Source organism: Haliotis asinina, chromosome 9 (genome assembly GCF_037392515.1).
Source record: "Haliotis asinina isolate JCU_RB_2024 chromosome 9, JCU_Hal_asi_v2, whole genome shotgun sequence".
NCBI lineage: Eukaryota > Metazoa > Mollusca > Gastropoda > Lepetellida > Haliotidae > Haliotis > Haliotis asinina.
Genome location: NC_090288.1, coordinates 60,118,592 through 60,134,155, shown reverse-complemented (window position 1 = coordinate 60,134,155; position 15,564 = coordinate 60,118,592). Strand labels below are relative to the sequence as shown.

The 15,564-nt window shown below is 42.6% G+C and overlaps 1 protein-coding gene across 1 annotated transcript; it reads right to left on the bottom strand.

Annotated features, from left to right (window-relative positions):
- Positions 1-1,438: 1,438 nt before the first annotated feature.
- On the bottom strand, positions 1,439-9,752 carry LOC137296125 (uncharacterized). Its single transcript, XM_067827822.1, has 6 exons — positions 9,602-9,752; positions 6,197-7,048; positions 5,575-5,950; positions 5,099-5,269; positions 4,486-4,788; positions 1,439-4,241 (listed from the first exon to the last, which is right to left on the bottom strand). The coding sequence occupies exons 2-6, from the start codon at positions 7,033-7,035 to the stop codon at positions 3,495-3,497; spliced, it is 2,436 nt and encodes an 811-aa protein (XP_067683923.1). The 5' UTR covers positions 7,036-7,048; positions 9,602-9,752; the 3' UTR covers positions 1,439-3,494.
- Between the last annotated feature and the right edge of the window lie 5,812 nt (positions 9,753-15,564).

The window sequence follows — 15,564 nt, the reverse complement described above, 5'->3', positions numbered from 1 at the left end:
CAGAATGAAATAAAATTTGTCTTGATGGTAGATAAGCTATTCACAGATGTTTTCTGCTTGTTTACAGTTGCCGATCATGTTTCTTTGAAACGTGGTCAACAGGGAGCGCGGTAGTGTATATTGTGCCTTCCCAACAACTAACAAGACCAATCATCGCCATTTCTGATTTTTTTATGTCATTCACCTAATTTGACATAAACCTGGTAATAAAACTATTGTATTTCAAACCTTGACATATTGAAGAAATTTCATGATTAGAATTTGTTTATAAAAAAAAAAGAAAGAAATTTAAAAGAACAAAACTCGCTCTCACTGTTGACGGATGCTGATATAAGCTGATGGGAATATGGAGATGTCACTGCCGGGTTGAACTTATGAAAGTTGACATTTCCTGGAGAAGTTTGCAATTTTCGCAATGTTTCGGGAAAAGCGAAAAGATAAAGGTTAAAAATGACAGTTATATTTTGTCAGTATCGTCTACATGGTATATGTGGAGTCCATAAAATCCAGATGGAAATTTGGGTCAATTCAAAGTTAAGTGTTTTCAATGTTGGCATTATGGGCATGTTCAGACAAATTAAAATCTGAACTTTTTATGGACAGAACTGTCAAGTCATAGATTCACAACACAGCCTGGATGATTTTCATTCACTTCTCATCGTTTATGAAATTTCAAGTCAACACACTAATGGTCACGTGACATACCGCGACATGCTTGGAGCAATTGCTCCTGAAAGATTACTGGTGTATGACGTAAAATCTGATGTGTATGGGGATACTGCACTTTGCACGTTCATCTCATGTGCTGTGTTTAGAACTATCTATGAAAAAACGTACATAGCGTAAATCCAGATTAAAATGCCCTGCGGCGCCTGAGAGTGATGGAAACTTTGTTGTTTCACAGAAGTAGTGATTTGAATGAGTCGTGGTTAGATCTCTGGTGTTCATCCCACAAGTTTGGTCTGGCAATTTGAAAACAACGACTGGTGATGTAACTAGGTTTTAGTCCAGGTGGCTGAAGGAGAAACTGGTGAGAGTGAGTGAGTGAGTTCTCACAGGTTGATATGTGGTTATCATGCTGGAGAGATACTGAGGGGCTTGAAGACAAACAGGGCAACTTTGTATTTGAGTCGCTGTGGCGCAGGCAACAGTTGTAGATGTTGGAGAATTGGTGGGATGTGATCACGTCTCGCTGTTCACACAGACATGGACCAAGGAGATGGCGGTTCTTTTGTTCTTGTACATTCGTGCCAACGCAATGTTGCAGGCATGAAAATAAGATTTCCTGCAGACAAAATTTATGTGAGACTCAAGTGATACTTGTCAACCCAGTCAGCGAGCCTGATCTCTCGATCCCGTTAGTCGCCTCTCCACAGCGCTTCGACTATCAGAGTGTGAAACACACTAAAGTACTGTCGGAAATAGAAACAAAACACTGTTTTTTCGCATTTATACTTATAATTTATTTAGTTAATATGTGAAAATGTGACATATATCCGTTAAACAAAGGTCGGCCAAATTGCAGTTTGAGTGTAAGTCCAAAGCGATTTATTTGGAATAGACCATTATTTTATGCAAATTAGTGTGCAACGATAGTGTACAAAGATATTGTATTACAAAAGACACTTTTTAAATGCCCATTCTAAAATTACGTTCAACTTCATTACAAACGATAACGGAAAAAAAATAATAACTCTAACACTGAAACTGTTAAGGATGTAGCTACCATGGAGTCTCACCATCGCTAGAAAAGGAGACAGGTAGGAGCGGTCGTCTCAGACGATATGTCAGTACAGGGTGTCACAGACGGTGGTTGGGGTCCGGCTTTGGGATAGAGATATCAGCTGTGAGATGAGATAATCTTCCAGGGAATTAAAATGGGGCATGTTAATTTACAAATAATATCCAGACCTGTCGGTCACTGGTTGGTCATGCCACCTATCATTTAAACAATTAATAAGATGGCTGAATTAAGCTTTTCTATGGGTGTCGTACACTTTTTCACATCTCAACATAAACTTCATGAAAAAAGACACGTCAGATGTTAATCAACAGATGGGACATATTCACCACACACGGAAAGGTATAAAGCATTTTTAGAGGGACCCTTGTGTCTGAAGGCAGTACGTGCATTTCATTCTACTTGCGTCAACGGTCCGTCGTCGTACCTGGCTGAGCGACGTTATTGTTAACTATGGTCTGATCTATTGTTTCCAGCTATTCGGTTTTTTTTATAAGTTTTGTGCGATTTTACGAGTAAATATGCTTTTCTGGGTATCATATGGACATCCCACTGAATGCCCAGTTAGGCCGATGTGGGTTATTTGCAATTATTGTAAATTGTATAGATATACAGAGTAGCAGCTACGAACAGTACTTTGGCACGGCACTGGTGCATTCAGATCGACACATGCCCAGGTCGAATCGAATTTCGAGGGAAGGGTCAGCAGATATACTGGACTACAACTGACCAGAAGGCCAGAACGTCCAGGGATGGTGGGATGGCAGTACTAGTGGTCAGTGCGTTCGCTCGTCACGTAGAAAACCTGGGTTTAATTTCTCATATGGGTACAACGTGTGAAGCCCATTTTGATGTCCCCCACCGAGATATTGCTGGAATATTGCTAAATGTGGTTTAAAATTAAACTCACTCTATCTTTCAGACTTATGAAATATCACATCTCTTTATCACGAAAAAGACAAGATTTTTTCGATTATATATTTTAATCTTAAAAAAAAGAAAAAAGAAACACGACGAAACTGCACACATATAAAACTCTCATCCTAGTGATTGCCGGGATGAAACATATGACCACGCATTGGTGAATAAAACAAGTACCACAACGCTGCGGGATATATTTGGACTTTCACAAAATGTTGACATATCTTATCTTAAAAAACCCGATAATGAGAGTCTACTTATCATCCCACTTTCTCTGACTGTAATCATTAATGAAGATTATACTTGACACTCATGAATTAAAATGATATCTTTGTCAACAAACATTCAACAATATGTATCCATTCACATTGACAGGCCATCAATCTATTTACTAAAGTACTTTTCTTGTCGCGAATCCGCCTACCTAAAACCGCCCAGTTTGTTAGTTTTTCAGTGTCTTGAGGGATTATAAATATCTCTTTCAGATCATAGCATCTCTACAAAAGCCATACTTTACATAATCTAAGTGCAATAATCATTATCGAATGCATTCCTATATTGCTGACTAAACAGTGCAGTATTCTATGAAATCCGAAATTAAACCAGTCATCGTTATTAAATATTTAAAAGAATATCTTTCAATGTATACTACTATACTAGTCATGTGATATTAATGTAAAGTGATAATGTATTTTAGCACTCGTCTTCTTGGTCCAGCTATCCTGTGTTAGCTTCCAGTATGGTGGAGAAGATGTTGATGGTTGTTTCATGAAGATGGTTCCAATGTCAAAAATGTAATGACCGTTAAACACTATTGAAGAGAGTTCGCTATTTATTTGGCTGCCTTCTTCCCTTTGCCTTTTGTCTTTTTAGCGGATGTTTTTGTCTTTTTGGTTGGTTTAGCTGCTGTTTTAGGTTTTGACTTCTTCACAGCAGCTGCCTTTGTCTTTTTAGATGCGCTCTTACCCTTAGAGGTGGCAGTTTTCTTCTTGGGCGTGTTCCGCGCCTTTCGCACGCCACTGATGAGAAAACTACCCTTTTCAATGGTTCGGAAGTTTTCACTTCCTTTTTTGGGCTTGTTCCACGCATAGTCAAATATTTCCTGGATGCGCTTGATGGTGTCTTGGAACCAGATATCATTATCAGGAGGGTACACAGCTCGCCTGACGAAGATCAATCCCTCCCGTTCGATAACATTGCTCACCGCCTCAAACGCGCGTTTGCTCCTCAACAGGAATGAATCCCACGCCTGATTGCTCTTGAATCCCTTTGAAAATTTAAACAGCGTCGCGTAGATACGCTTCCGATTGGCCCCTGGAAGTCGAACACCCAGCTCGTAGATGGCCTGGACGTCGTGGTTCCACTTGAACAGGTCGGACCTCACATACCCGTTAGCCCCCCTGAATGTCCGTGTACGGCCGCGAGCTGACTTAGATGGTGACTGAATCTTTGTCTTTGCGGGGTAGATGGCGCGCTTCCAGTCAGTCCACTCCATGTCCACCAGCAAAGCATCTTCACAACCATCGTCGTTGGAGCCGAAGATGAAGTTCTTGTCGTTTACATTTTCACGAAGGAACTTCTGAAATAATGATGCCATGAATTAATAACTTTAACTGATACAGACATGCTAAGGTTAAACTCCAGGGAGGGGCAGGCTCGCATTAACCAACCCGTGACGTGGGATATAGCTAAAATAGGGGGCAAGGGGTAGGTCACATTGCTGATTGTTTGTAAATGTAGCCTAGCAGGGATATAACTGCAGGTTGAAAAACCAGTACCTCACGTATTTCTTTTCTTTTTTCCTTTTTTTCAAGTTTTCATACCTTAATTTTCTTGGCCTTCGTCTTAGGCTTTGTGGCTTTCTTTGCTCCAGTCTTTTTGCTTGCCGGCTTTGCTTTGGGTTTAATTTTACCGGCGCCCTTGGCCTTCTTAGCTGCACCTTTAGCCTTCACTACTGCTTTTAGTTTCTTAAGGGCTGTGGCCTTAGGGATACCCTTCTTGGCCCCTGTCTTTACGGGTGTCGACGTAGAAGGGCCTGAGTCATCCCTCAACGTCCCGAACAGTCCCTCAAGATCCTTATGAATGGCCCCTCCTCCGTGGCGGCCTCGAACTTCGTCCTCGTATGCCTGTAATACATAGCACGAAACTGTATGGTGCTACTTTGCACACATCTGTATGGCAACATCTCAGATAACCATCCCTTTCATACATATACCGCGAATAACCAACCGACTAGCCACCTAGTACACACCCACATCAACCCATCCACCCATTACACACCCACATCAACCTATCCACCCTGAGTATACCCACATCACAACATTCCACCAAATACATACCCACATCAACCTATCCACCCTGCACATACAAATACAACTATCCATCCAATACATACATTCAGTACACAGCTACCCAACCCTGAGTCATGTGCCTCACCTCCAGGAAGTCCGCTCCCCTCTCTCTGTAGCAGATAGCCATGATCATATCGAAGATGTTGGAGAACTGGGCCAATTGCAAGTTGCGACCATGAGTGATGTTCGTCATTTCTTTGAAGAACTTTTTTGTCTCATTGCTTGATCCGGCCTGTACTCCATAGATGCGGACACCCTGCACGAGCAAATGTCATCACTGGTTAACTAACTAGTTTTCCTGGACAAGAGGAAACCGACACCATTTAAACACTTGCTGTAACTGATCTCAGCTTTAGTATTTGATAAACCTGTTTGGATTTTCCTCCTATGATAACTATATAATGACTTACATGCTACTCAAACCTGACACAACCAGCTCTAATCCTACCACGATCACACACCTGATGCTAACAGCCTAAATAAACATGGAAAGGTACCATCAAAATCAATAAGCAATAAGGAATAAGTGACTTTTCATGCACATCGTTTTGTCCAACATACCATGTCTCTCAAAGCCCTGCACTCTGTCTTCCAGTCGATGTTCTCCTCATTCTGTGGATCTTTAGCTTCGTGGGGGATGGCGTCCCCGATCATCACCAGGGAACGCTGACTCCCGGGGGTCCAGGACAGAACGCTCTGGCAGCGTCTCAGGACCACTTCGTAGGCCTCCGGGAAGTCACCTCCTCCAGTAGGCTTTACTTCTTTAACAAACTTGCAGATCTCCGGGGTTGATGCGCCAAAGTCGATCCACTGAACAATGTAGTTGCTGGCGTCGCAGTAGTCACCGTGGGCGAAGATGCCGATGCGGATGCCGGGAATATCTGCCTGGAGGCGCTGGACCATATCCTGGATTTGACTCCGAACCTGCTCCAGACAGCTGCCAAAGTAAGATGAAACCGTTACAGCGGCGTAGTTAGTTTACAGGATGAGGCACTGTGCAGTCTCGCTCTAAATTGTCCCTTCAGGTGGAAGTGAGTTTCGACAGGGGCCTAGATTTTGAATTCATGCTAACAACCATAATATTTACCAATTGCCAATAAGGCATTACGCGTATGCTTCAGATTGCTATTAGTCAACAGTGTCAGTTTATAAGTTCGCCCTCTTCCGACCCCACATCACTCACCTCATCATGGAGCCGGTTGTATCGAAGGAGAAGACGATCTCCATGAGTCCCCCTGGTGGAAGGGGAATGTCCACCGTGACAGCACCGTCGCCATTGTCTTCATCAGCAGCTGCAGCTTCTTCCACTGCGGCGCTGATCAGACTGGCAGATTTCTCCTTCGTCAGTGACGGTTTGGACAAAGACTTGCTTAAACTGAGCACCTTCTCCAAAGCGACACCAGTCTCGGAGCCTGACTTCGACGACACCGACTTGGACTTAGACGATGACTTGCTGAGAGATGGGACGTCTCCCTCGGCGACAACGATGCTTCCCCCTCTGCTGATGCTTTTACAGATGAGAGGCGTCTTGGTGGTACTGGATGTCTTGGACAGTTCCTTGCTTATTGCAGCAGGTGCTTCAGACAAACTGGTGGTGCGGCCAACAGTTGACCCAGAGCCCAGCAGTGTCAAAGTGGTAACTCTATCGTCACCTTCAACGATGGACGCTGTTTTTGGCAGTGATGGGGCAGTAACGACCTCGCCAACTACAACAGATCCTTTCTTGGACAAACTCTTCTTGCCAGATAGAGGTGAATCCGACTTGGACTCTTTGTCCTCCAGGGTTAGGGTGGGGGCCCTTCTCAATCCCGGTGGAGGGGACACGTCTCCTGGTCCCTCAGGAGTGGCGCTTTCTTTAGTCGTTTTCCTTTTAAGACTTGGCCATTTTGGCAAAGGCAGTGTTGGACGGGCGATTGATGCCTCCCTGACAGGGCTGACCGTAGTGGAGGTTCGCTGTTTGGTCAGTTTATTGACCGGTTCATAAGGCGAAGCACGTGACGCCTTCCGTTTTACTCCCGGCATGTTGCTAGGTTACCTGCAATGTAGAGAGGAACATAAGCTGGTCATACCGCAAATGGTACATGTACGTGAATCTTTTGTGTATTTACACAACAAGCACCGGTGTTATTACTCGAGTAATTCTATATTTTACTGCTGGGCACCACAGAGCTCATTTCTTGGTGTGTGTAGTGTTGACATCTTGTTTGAGCCAACAGTCCCTTGTTACAGTAAAGTTACCACCATGCTTATATTGTTAGCCACTGCTAGCCTACTCTGGGTATATATGTTGAGATGAGTACCGCATGTAAACGACCTCCATAAGCAGCGCTTCGCATGTACACGCGACAAGATTATCGAAGGTAAACACACATTAATGCAAGTCTCTGTCAAGTATTGCTCGGCCACAGAAGTTTCACAACGCTGACCAATAATGGGTAACCATGATGATGTTTATTATCCTGTTAAAGACTTGCATCACCTCGGACTTTCCTGCCATGACCATAATATTCGAATAGTCGTTGACAATCGAGTGGTTCCGTGATGTGACGATAAAGACTTTCAATGATCTAGTGCATTGTGTCTCCAGACCCATCCTTAACCAATGATTCGTTTCGAAAATGGTGTCACAACATGAAGCTCCCCGTGACAATCATTAACTTCATCTAGGAACCCAATTCAGCTTATATACTGCCACCCTAAATCGTTACTCACTCAACGAGGAATTTCTCTCGCTCATAAACGTCTAAACTTGACATAAATATTTAGCGCCATGTAATGATTTTGTTGACAGCTGCGCACATTAACTCATTGGACCTCCGCATAGCCAGGGTTAATGTGTGACCGGAATACCGCTATGAACACAGTCACAAATTAACACCCAATTTTACAGACTGATTTGAGTTGAAAGTAGCAGACACGTGTACTTCGAATTATACTGGAGGCTTGACAAATAGCTAAGAACTGATAACAACTAGCACGCGCGTCAAGTCGAATTTCTGAATGTGCAGGTGAGATACCATTGTTGCAAGGGATCAAACAAATTTCTTAAGGCTAGGTAATAACGAAACAAACTGATAAACGTCATGGCCGAGTTTAGACACACTCAAGACATCTTCAGTTCACCCACTGGTTGCAATCTGGTGGAATCTTTATGTACAGCACACGCAAATGATTGAATATCTTTTCATACGTCGCTTTTGTCACAAGGCGTTTTGTGGGATAGCCTTGTGGACAAAGCATTCGGGTTTGACTCCCTACATTGGTACTGTGTGTGATCCATTTCTGGTGTCCTCCGCCATAAGTAACATAAGTAAAACCCGTTCAAACATAAGTCAAACACTAAGCCTAAAATAGACATCTACTAAACGTAATTGTCAAGTTAGTAGGGGACCACACAAGAACAATGAGTAACCAATAATATATAGATTGACAAATCCATACAACACGTAGTTTAGGTTTTACAGCCAAACAGACAACAGTATTAAGTAACATGTCCTATGCTACATGCAGCATTCACAATGTTATGTCTGTGTCCGGCTGGTATTTGTATTTTCGTAGTCATGGGTTACATGAGATCAATGACTGCACCCGCCTTTATTTCTCAGCTCTACCTCAAACAATATTATCAAGCAAGACTCAACACCACTACAAACCCAATAGTCAGCGGATTTGTGGTCGACTTCTGAGTAAACGTTTCACCTGCATATGGCTTGAAATCAGATACACGGACCTAGATAAACCTGGCGTTAATCTTGAGCAAATCTGTCGGTTTCTGTTCAGTGTCGCGCCTTCTCGCAGATCGATTTATTTTGTACTGTGAGTGAAGGCACTGCGTATTATTGGGTAATGTCAATAATAGAGCAAAATGCATTTGTGAATTTTCTCAGTGTTTTAACAGTCAAATTACAAGATTTTCTTTGATTTTCATACGTTTTCATGAACATTTCAAAATATTCTCATGAGTCTCTCTGACCACGGAACGGTGCAGTTATGCAAATCGTTATATCAAAACTTCATGCATATCTATTATTGTGCGGGGCATCATTTCTCATTTAACAAGCACTGATACGAGCAGGTACATGCAGCTTAATGTAGTTGGCGATATGCTCTAATGAACGGGATTGTGACAGAGTAGGGAGGGCAGTGAGCCAGGACAGAGTGTGTGAGACTAGCGGACACTTTGACGAGGCGCCGTCTACAATGCCGGTTAAATCCAGCATTTAAGTACCGATTACTAAGAAGCACTTGCAGAACAGGTATTAAACTGCCAGTGTTTAATCAAGACAGGTGGTTGTAAAATGTCTAATCTCCACACAACCATATTCAATATTCCAACATGGAGGTTGTGTTTCCTTGCAGTGGGTAAAGTGACCGCGACTTACTATAGAACACGCATGAAATGCTTTAGAACAGATGAAAAAAAGAACTTGAAACAATCAAAATAATAACTTGTTAAATAGCGTCCGTGTCACCTGGTTTAACTTCCCCGATGCCACGCCCATCTACAAAGCGGTGCATGTTCCCAGTTCGTATGGCGCTGTATCAACTGAGTGTTATGTGATGTTGAGTGTCAACAAACAGGACTCACCTGATTCCTACTAGATCTAACGTCTGTGCCCGTGTTCCGTAAACACGTGCGTTTGCAAATACTATCAGGTGAAATAGTACAAATTGGCAGCGTCAGCACAGGTGAAAATAGATCACGTGAGCGCACAAGTCCCAACTTGACGGTATTGCTCAACACCTCGTTATAGCGCTATCACGATGTCTTGTCTGTAACTAGAGTCTGGTTTATATCTACAGTGAGTTGGTTTGCGGTAAAATGAACCGCTGTTGGTGATATACGTGGATATGAAGATATTCGCCATTACAAGCACTGTATTGTCTGCTGATTACATTGCGTTAAAAGGAGATTACACAGCAGATAGCACAGGAACACTGACTGTGTGACAAAGGTCGCTCATTTTTGCGCATGTGCCATACCCTTATTGACACTGTGACGTCAGACTTACTAGCTATACTTTACTATTTATACCATATCGATCGAGTAAAGGCTGGCGCGAACGACTAAAGTGTGTAAACAATCTTTTATCATGAACGCATGAAGCTGATATCCATGCATGTCTAAATATAGGCTTTTAGCCGTATGTTTCATAATTTGCGCTTTTGTTATGAACTGAGATATTGTGTTTGTGCTATTGTGTAGGTCAGATTGTCTACCGTTTGGCTTGGACTTTGTACATTTACAAAAATGGATAAGTACGATAGAAGAAGGCTTTATTCAGTAAAGGATCACCACCATCAACTGGAATAATGTTGTCATGGAACTCTGTTTACGTTGTCTGTCTCCACGTTGCAGCTACAACATGCTGGAATATTTATAAAAGCGGCGTAAAACATTACTCTCTCACTCACTCTTTGCAAATCTCCTCAAGTCTGTAAAATTATCAAACCGTTTACCTCTGTTATAATATTACACATTAGCTTAACATGTTATCTCGATTTATCATCTGATATCAAACAATCACGGTTAAATCTTTCCTCTGAAACTTATACATCGGTCATATAGCTATAACCTGGTGTTAAAGTAAAATATGCATCTTAGAAATTTTAATTCCAGTGTTTTCATTTATAACATTTTAATGTTAATAACATATATTAAGCACGGTTACGTTTGGCGTTAGAATGTGATCCGTTACAACGTGGACATTACGCAAGAATGTCAGCGTGTACGCCTGATATACAATGAGTTTAAGTGTTCACATATCACATTCATACACGTCCCTTTGTATATTTTAGTCCTTGAAGTGGATATACACAACGTCTTAACATCATTCGGCGTTAAGTAGCATACATCACAGGAGCATGTCCTGAAAATGTATAAAGCGTGCGATGTATCTACATCGTTATTACTACACTCAGCATTAAACATAAAGTTATTTACGTTACTTCCACTTCCCTCTGATGTATCCCACAGGAAGCTGGTTACGGTTCTAAGTCACTGTTCTTGTTCTCACGATATTCTCAGATTCTACCCGTTTCTGAATGCTATACCTCCAGTATTGTTCATGTTCTCGACGCTGTCGGACCAGTTTTCATTGGAACTTCGAGTGTTGGGATTAACATTTACTGGACTCATTCTTCCATAATTGTAAGTTTCGTATTTGTTAGAGAAACAAGAGTAGTGATACTTGCGAGTGTCATGTTACTTCAAGCCGTGAAGATCCGGATTACAATAATATTGATATTCACCACCCCAAGCTTGCTGTAAGAGGCGACTAAAGGGATAGGGTGGTCGGACCCGCCGTCTTGGTTGACAAATGTCATTGCATCCCATTTGAATAGATTGATGATCATGCTGTTGATCACTGGATTGTCTGGCCCAGACTCGATTATTACAGACCGCCGCCATGTAACTGGGACATCATTGAGTGAGGCGTAAAATTAAACTCACTCACTCACTCATCTTGAGCTGATATCCTCGTCATCCGAGACGTCAAGGCTGCAACTAGATACAGACATTAATGGCTACGAATGGCACAATCGTCAGGCACGACCTTTAGTCACGGTTTCGAATATTTTCCTCATGTTTTCTGTTGTTCAACCAAGGAAAAGAGGCAACGCCCCACAACAAGTTCACTAGATTCACGATTCGTTTATTCTCCCCAAGCCACGCCTCGGTGGTACAAAAGTCAATACTGCAAGTGCATGATACTGGATACAGACTGGTATTAGTTTTACTGGGCTTATTTTACCGACAAACCTGAAGTACTGTTCAGCGGCGAAAGAACACACAAGACCAGCACCTAAACCGTATCTTATTATAGCACCGTATCTTATTATATACTGAATGGTCGAATGGTGTAGTAAGAGTTTAGGAACAATGCTCCGAAACACACACACACACACACACACACACGCACACGCACACGCACACGCACACACTCGCACGCGCGCACACACACGCACGCGCGCACACACACACACTCGCACGCACGCACACACACACACTCGCACACACACTCGCACGCACACACACACACTCGCACACACACACACACTCGCACGCGCGCGCACACACACACACACTCGCACGCACATACAAGCATACACTATCCTTTGTGTTCAACACAACACAAACGTTTAGACTAGACAGGACGACGTATAGTTGATACATCCGTCACGGGTGTAAAGGTGACCCAAACAGTGTTGTATTGCAGCATCAGGCAGTATCTCACTATCATAGACGTGTATCAAACAATGGAGACACAGTCATGACTGTCCCGTAACGTTATATCTAAACAGTCCACAGATTATACTCTACAAACTTCCGTTTTGCATATGATAAGTGAGTTGCCTCAACGCTGATTACTATAACTATATAAAGGCATGGAGCCGACAAACACAGAATCAAGAACCCACCACCATATTTTTTAAAACAACGTAAATATTTTGAAAAGCCCCTTGACAAACAAATCACGAAGTTGTGACAGTCAGACAGATAGACAAACGGAGATATACAGACAGGTGGATAGAAATAGATAGATAGACAGTCATGTATACTGACATCGATATACAGACTGATGGATATAGACAGACAGACAGAAAGAGACATATAGATGGATGGAAAGAGGTATGTGTGAACATATAAAAGATAGATAGACAGACAGATAGATAGACACCACCTCCTTAACAAACGTGTTGTAATATGTATTATATTTTATTGTCCGTTCTATTTCTCAGTACGCGATACACCTTTATACACATTTATATTTTAAACGAAAATCACAAACACCGTTGACCCAGATTGTCATAGTCCCTACCCTCGGGACCGACAAAGTGTTTTCAGCTGGCTGTGTTCGACTCACCTGCAGTTGTCATCCATTCCTCAAATAAAACCATTAGTTGTCAGTGTTGGGAGTTCAGGATGATCAGGTGGCACCACCTCTACATGTGAAAGCAGAACTCCTTGCACCATGTGCAGACAAACTGTATCACGTATCGTGACATTGTCGCAGGAAATAAAAAAAAACGAATAAAATGTACACGAAGAAGTGACTGAAATTATACCCCGGGACCAGTCTGTCTGTGACACTGTACATTCCAGAATTATGTAAGTGCGACAAGGCAAACTAAATGTCTAAACATCAGGTTCAATTTACGTTATACTGTGATACGCTCTAAATTTCTATTCATGCTCAGTTTACCAAATGAAATAAACTTAACATGTTCTTTAATTGACATAAATGCCCGCGGTGAATACCATATTGTGATGTGATACAGGAGAGACTGGTTGAAGCATGTAATAGAATTGCAGGTTTCAATAGTATGCAGACAACAGTATGCAGGAAGTCCCTGCGCATACTACATCTGGTGCTGGTCTGTTTCCTTTAACCATGTAAGTTATCTACTGCATGATGTCATGTGGGTTCATGGACATAGGCAAGTCGATGTTTTGTCAGCGTACTTTGTTGAAAAGGTGTCGTTTTGAAACGTATGTAAACATGTTTATCGTGCATCAGTTACTTCTGTCCATTCAGATCTGTCTTGGTTCGGCATAATTATGTGATGTAACGTATTGTATATAGTGATTTTAAGTCATTGTGATGACATGACATCGTTCTTGTTACAAATGATTACGTTCATGCTAAACAAGCACGAGTGACGCAACTATACTGAGTCAAAATGTAATTTTTAAAAATAATGAATAATTTATTTTTCTCTGATGATACATCTATGTATCCGAAATGGGATCCATATCTTTCGACTCTAGAAAAAACGTTAGCAAAATCCACTCAAACCCATGCATTCGTCGTGCAAATGACGTTAGTGTCAAATCAGGTTTTGCAGTCGATCACGTGATCTTCGCATCGAAGTTTTCGTCATTTGCACGTGTTTGCATTGGCCTCAAGAATTGAAAAAAACACACTTTTAAACCACAGTTCTGACGGTATTTTAAATGCCACGATTGTCAAAGGTGCACCGTAAACGTGCCGTTGGCATGTTTTAAGCGGGAAGATCAGTAACTGACGTCGCAAGAGCAATGGGACGTAGCCGTCGTACTGTGCATGACTTGCGAGGTCATCTACAACAAACTGACACCACTTGTGATCGCCCAAGGTCGGGTCGTCAACGAGTGACGTCACGAGCAGAAGACCGTCAAATCGTCCTACGTCACCTACGTGGCATATTTCTGCCGGCTACACGAACCAGGGCTGAGATGCTTAGAGGTCGGCTGTCCTCACAGAACATGCAAAATCGGTTGCGGACTGCCAATCTCCATTCTCGACTTCCATATCCTGGGCCAATATTGACGCCGTTTCATCAACGTCAACGTCTGCTGTGGGCCCAACCTCACCTCCGATGGATCCAGAGAGACTGGATTCGATTCGTCTTTAGCGATGAAACCAGGTTTACCCTCAGATTCGCGGACGGCAGGCACCGAGTCTGGAGACGACGTCGTGAACGGTATGCCCAATGTTGTGTGAACAACCGTTCCCAACTTCAGGTCATCCGTGGAAACCAGGTGCTCACCCCTGAACTTGTTCCTGCCGGCTCATGGCCCAGGTCTACAGTTCCAGCATGATAATGCTCGGCCGCATACCGCGATGTTGACATGAAATTTCCTTCAAAACGCTTGATTCAATTGGCCATTGAGGTCCCCTGACCTTAATCCAATAGAGCACAGGTGGGATGCAGTTGGGAGAAGGCTTCGCGGTCTTAGGAACCAACCTCAGAATTTGCAGGAACTTGGTGCTGCCTTGCAAGAGCAATGGCGCAGAATCCCCAACCTCGTGTTCACAAGCATCAGGCAGTCGATGAGGAGACGGTGTTTGGCAGTGGTGAATGCTCGGGGCGGCCATACACAACATTGAACTGAGAAATTTCGAATTTTTATTCTTGTAACTTGACATTCCGTATACCGATGTTTTGGAACGGCGGTGTAGCCTAATGGAACTGATTGTGGCACTGTGTATCGACTACATCCCACAGATCGCAGCAATGAAATAATAACAATATAACCATCTTACCATCTTACCATCTCTTGTTCTTTCATAGTGTCCTGAAGAAAAAATGTTTCTTTTTTGACTCAGTATATATATTGTGAATATTGTGAAATATGCCGAAATTAGAATGAAATTATATGCCAGAAACCCGATGGTTGACGAGGCAGAAAGCACTCAAATTCATGGTTCTGGAAGTTCACTTCCGGAAGCAACCGATCCTCACTGTTCTCCATATCACCTCGGTGATTAGTCCCATGCATACAAGTGAAACATGCACACATGGTGTGTGTCGCAAAACATAGCTACTTCACAAAATAATTCACTTAAGACATTAATACGATATATCCCATCTAGGAACCTGCTAATTGTATGCTATGTAGTTCCTCGGAGGATAAGGCACCTTCAGTAATAATTGCATCATTGCTTACATAGAGTCGGTCACGGGATCTTCGGCTATCAGTTATAATATGTTACACCTCACATACGAAAAGGGTGATTGTATAGCAAAGAGTCGGCAATGCGATCAATGGGGCCTGTAGTGATA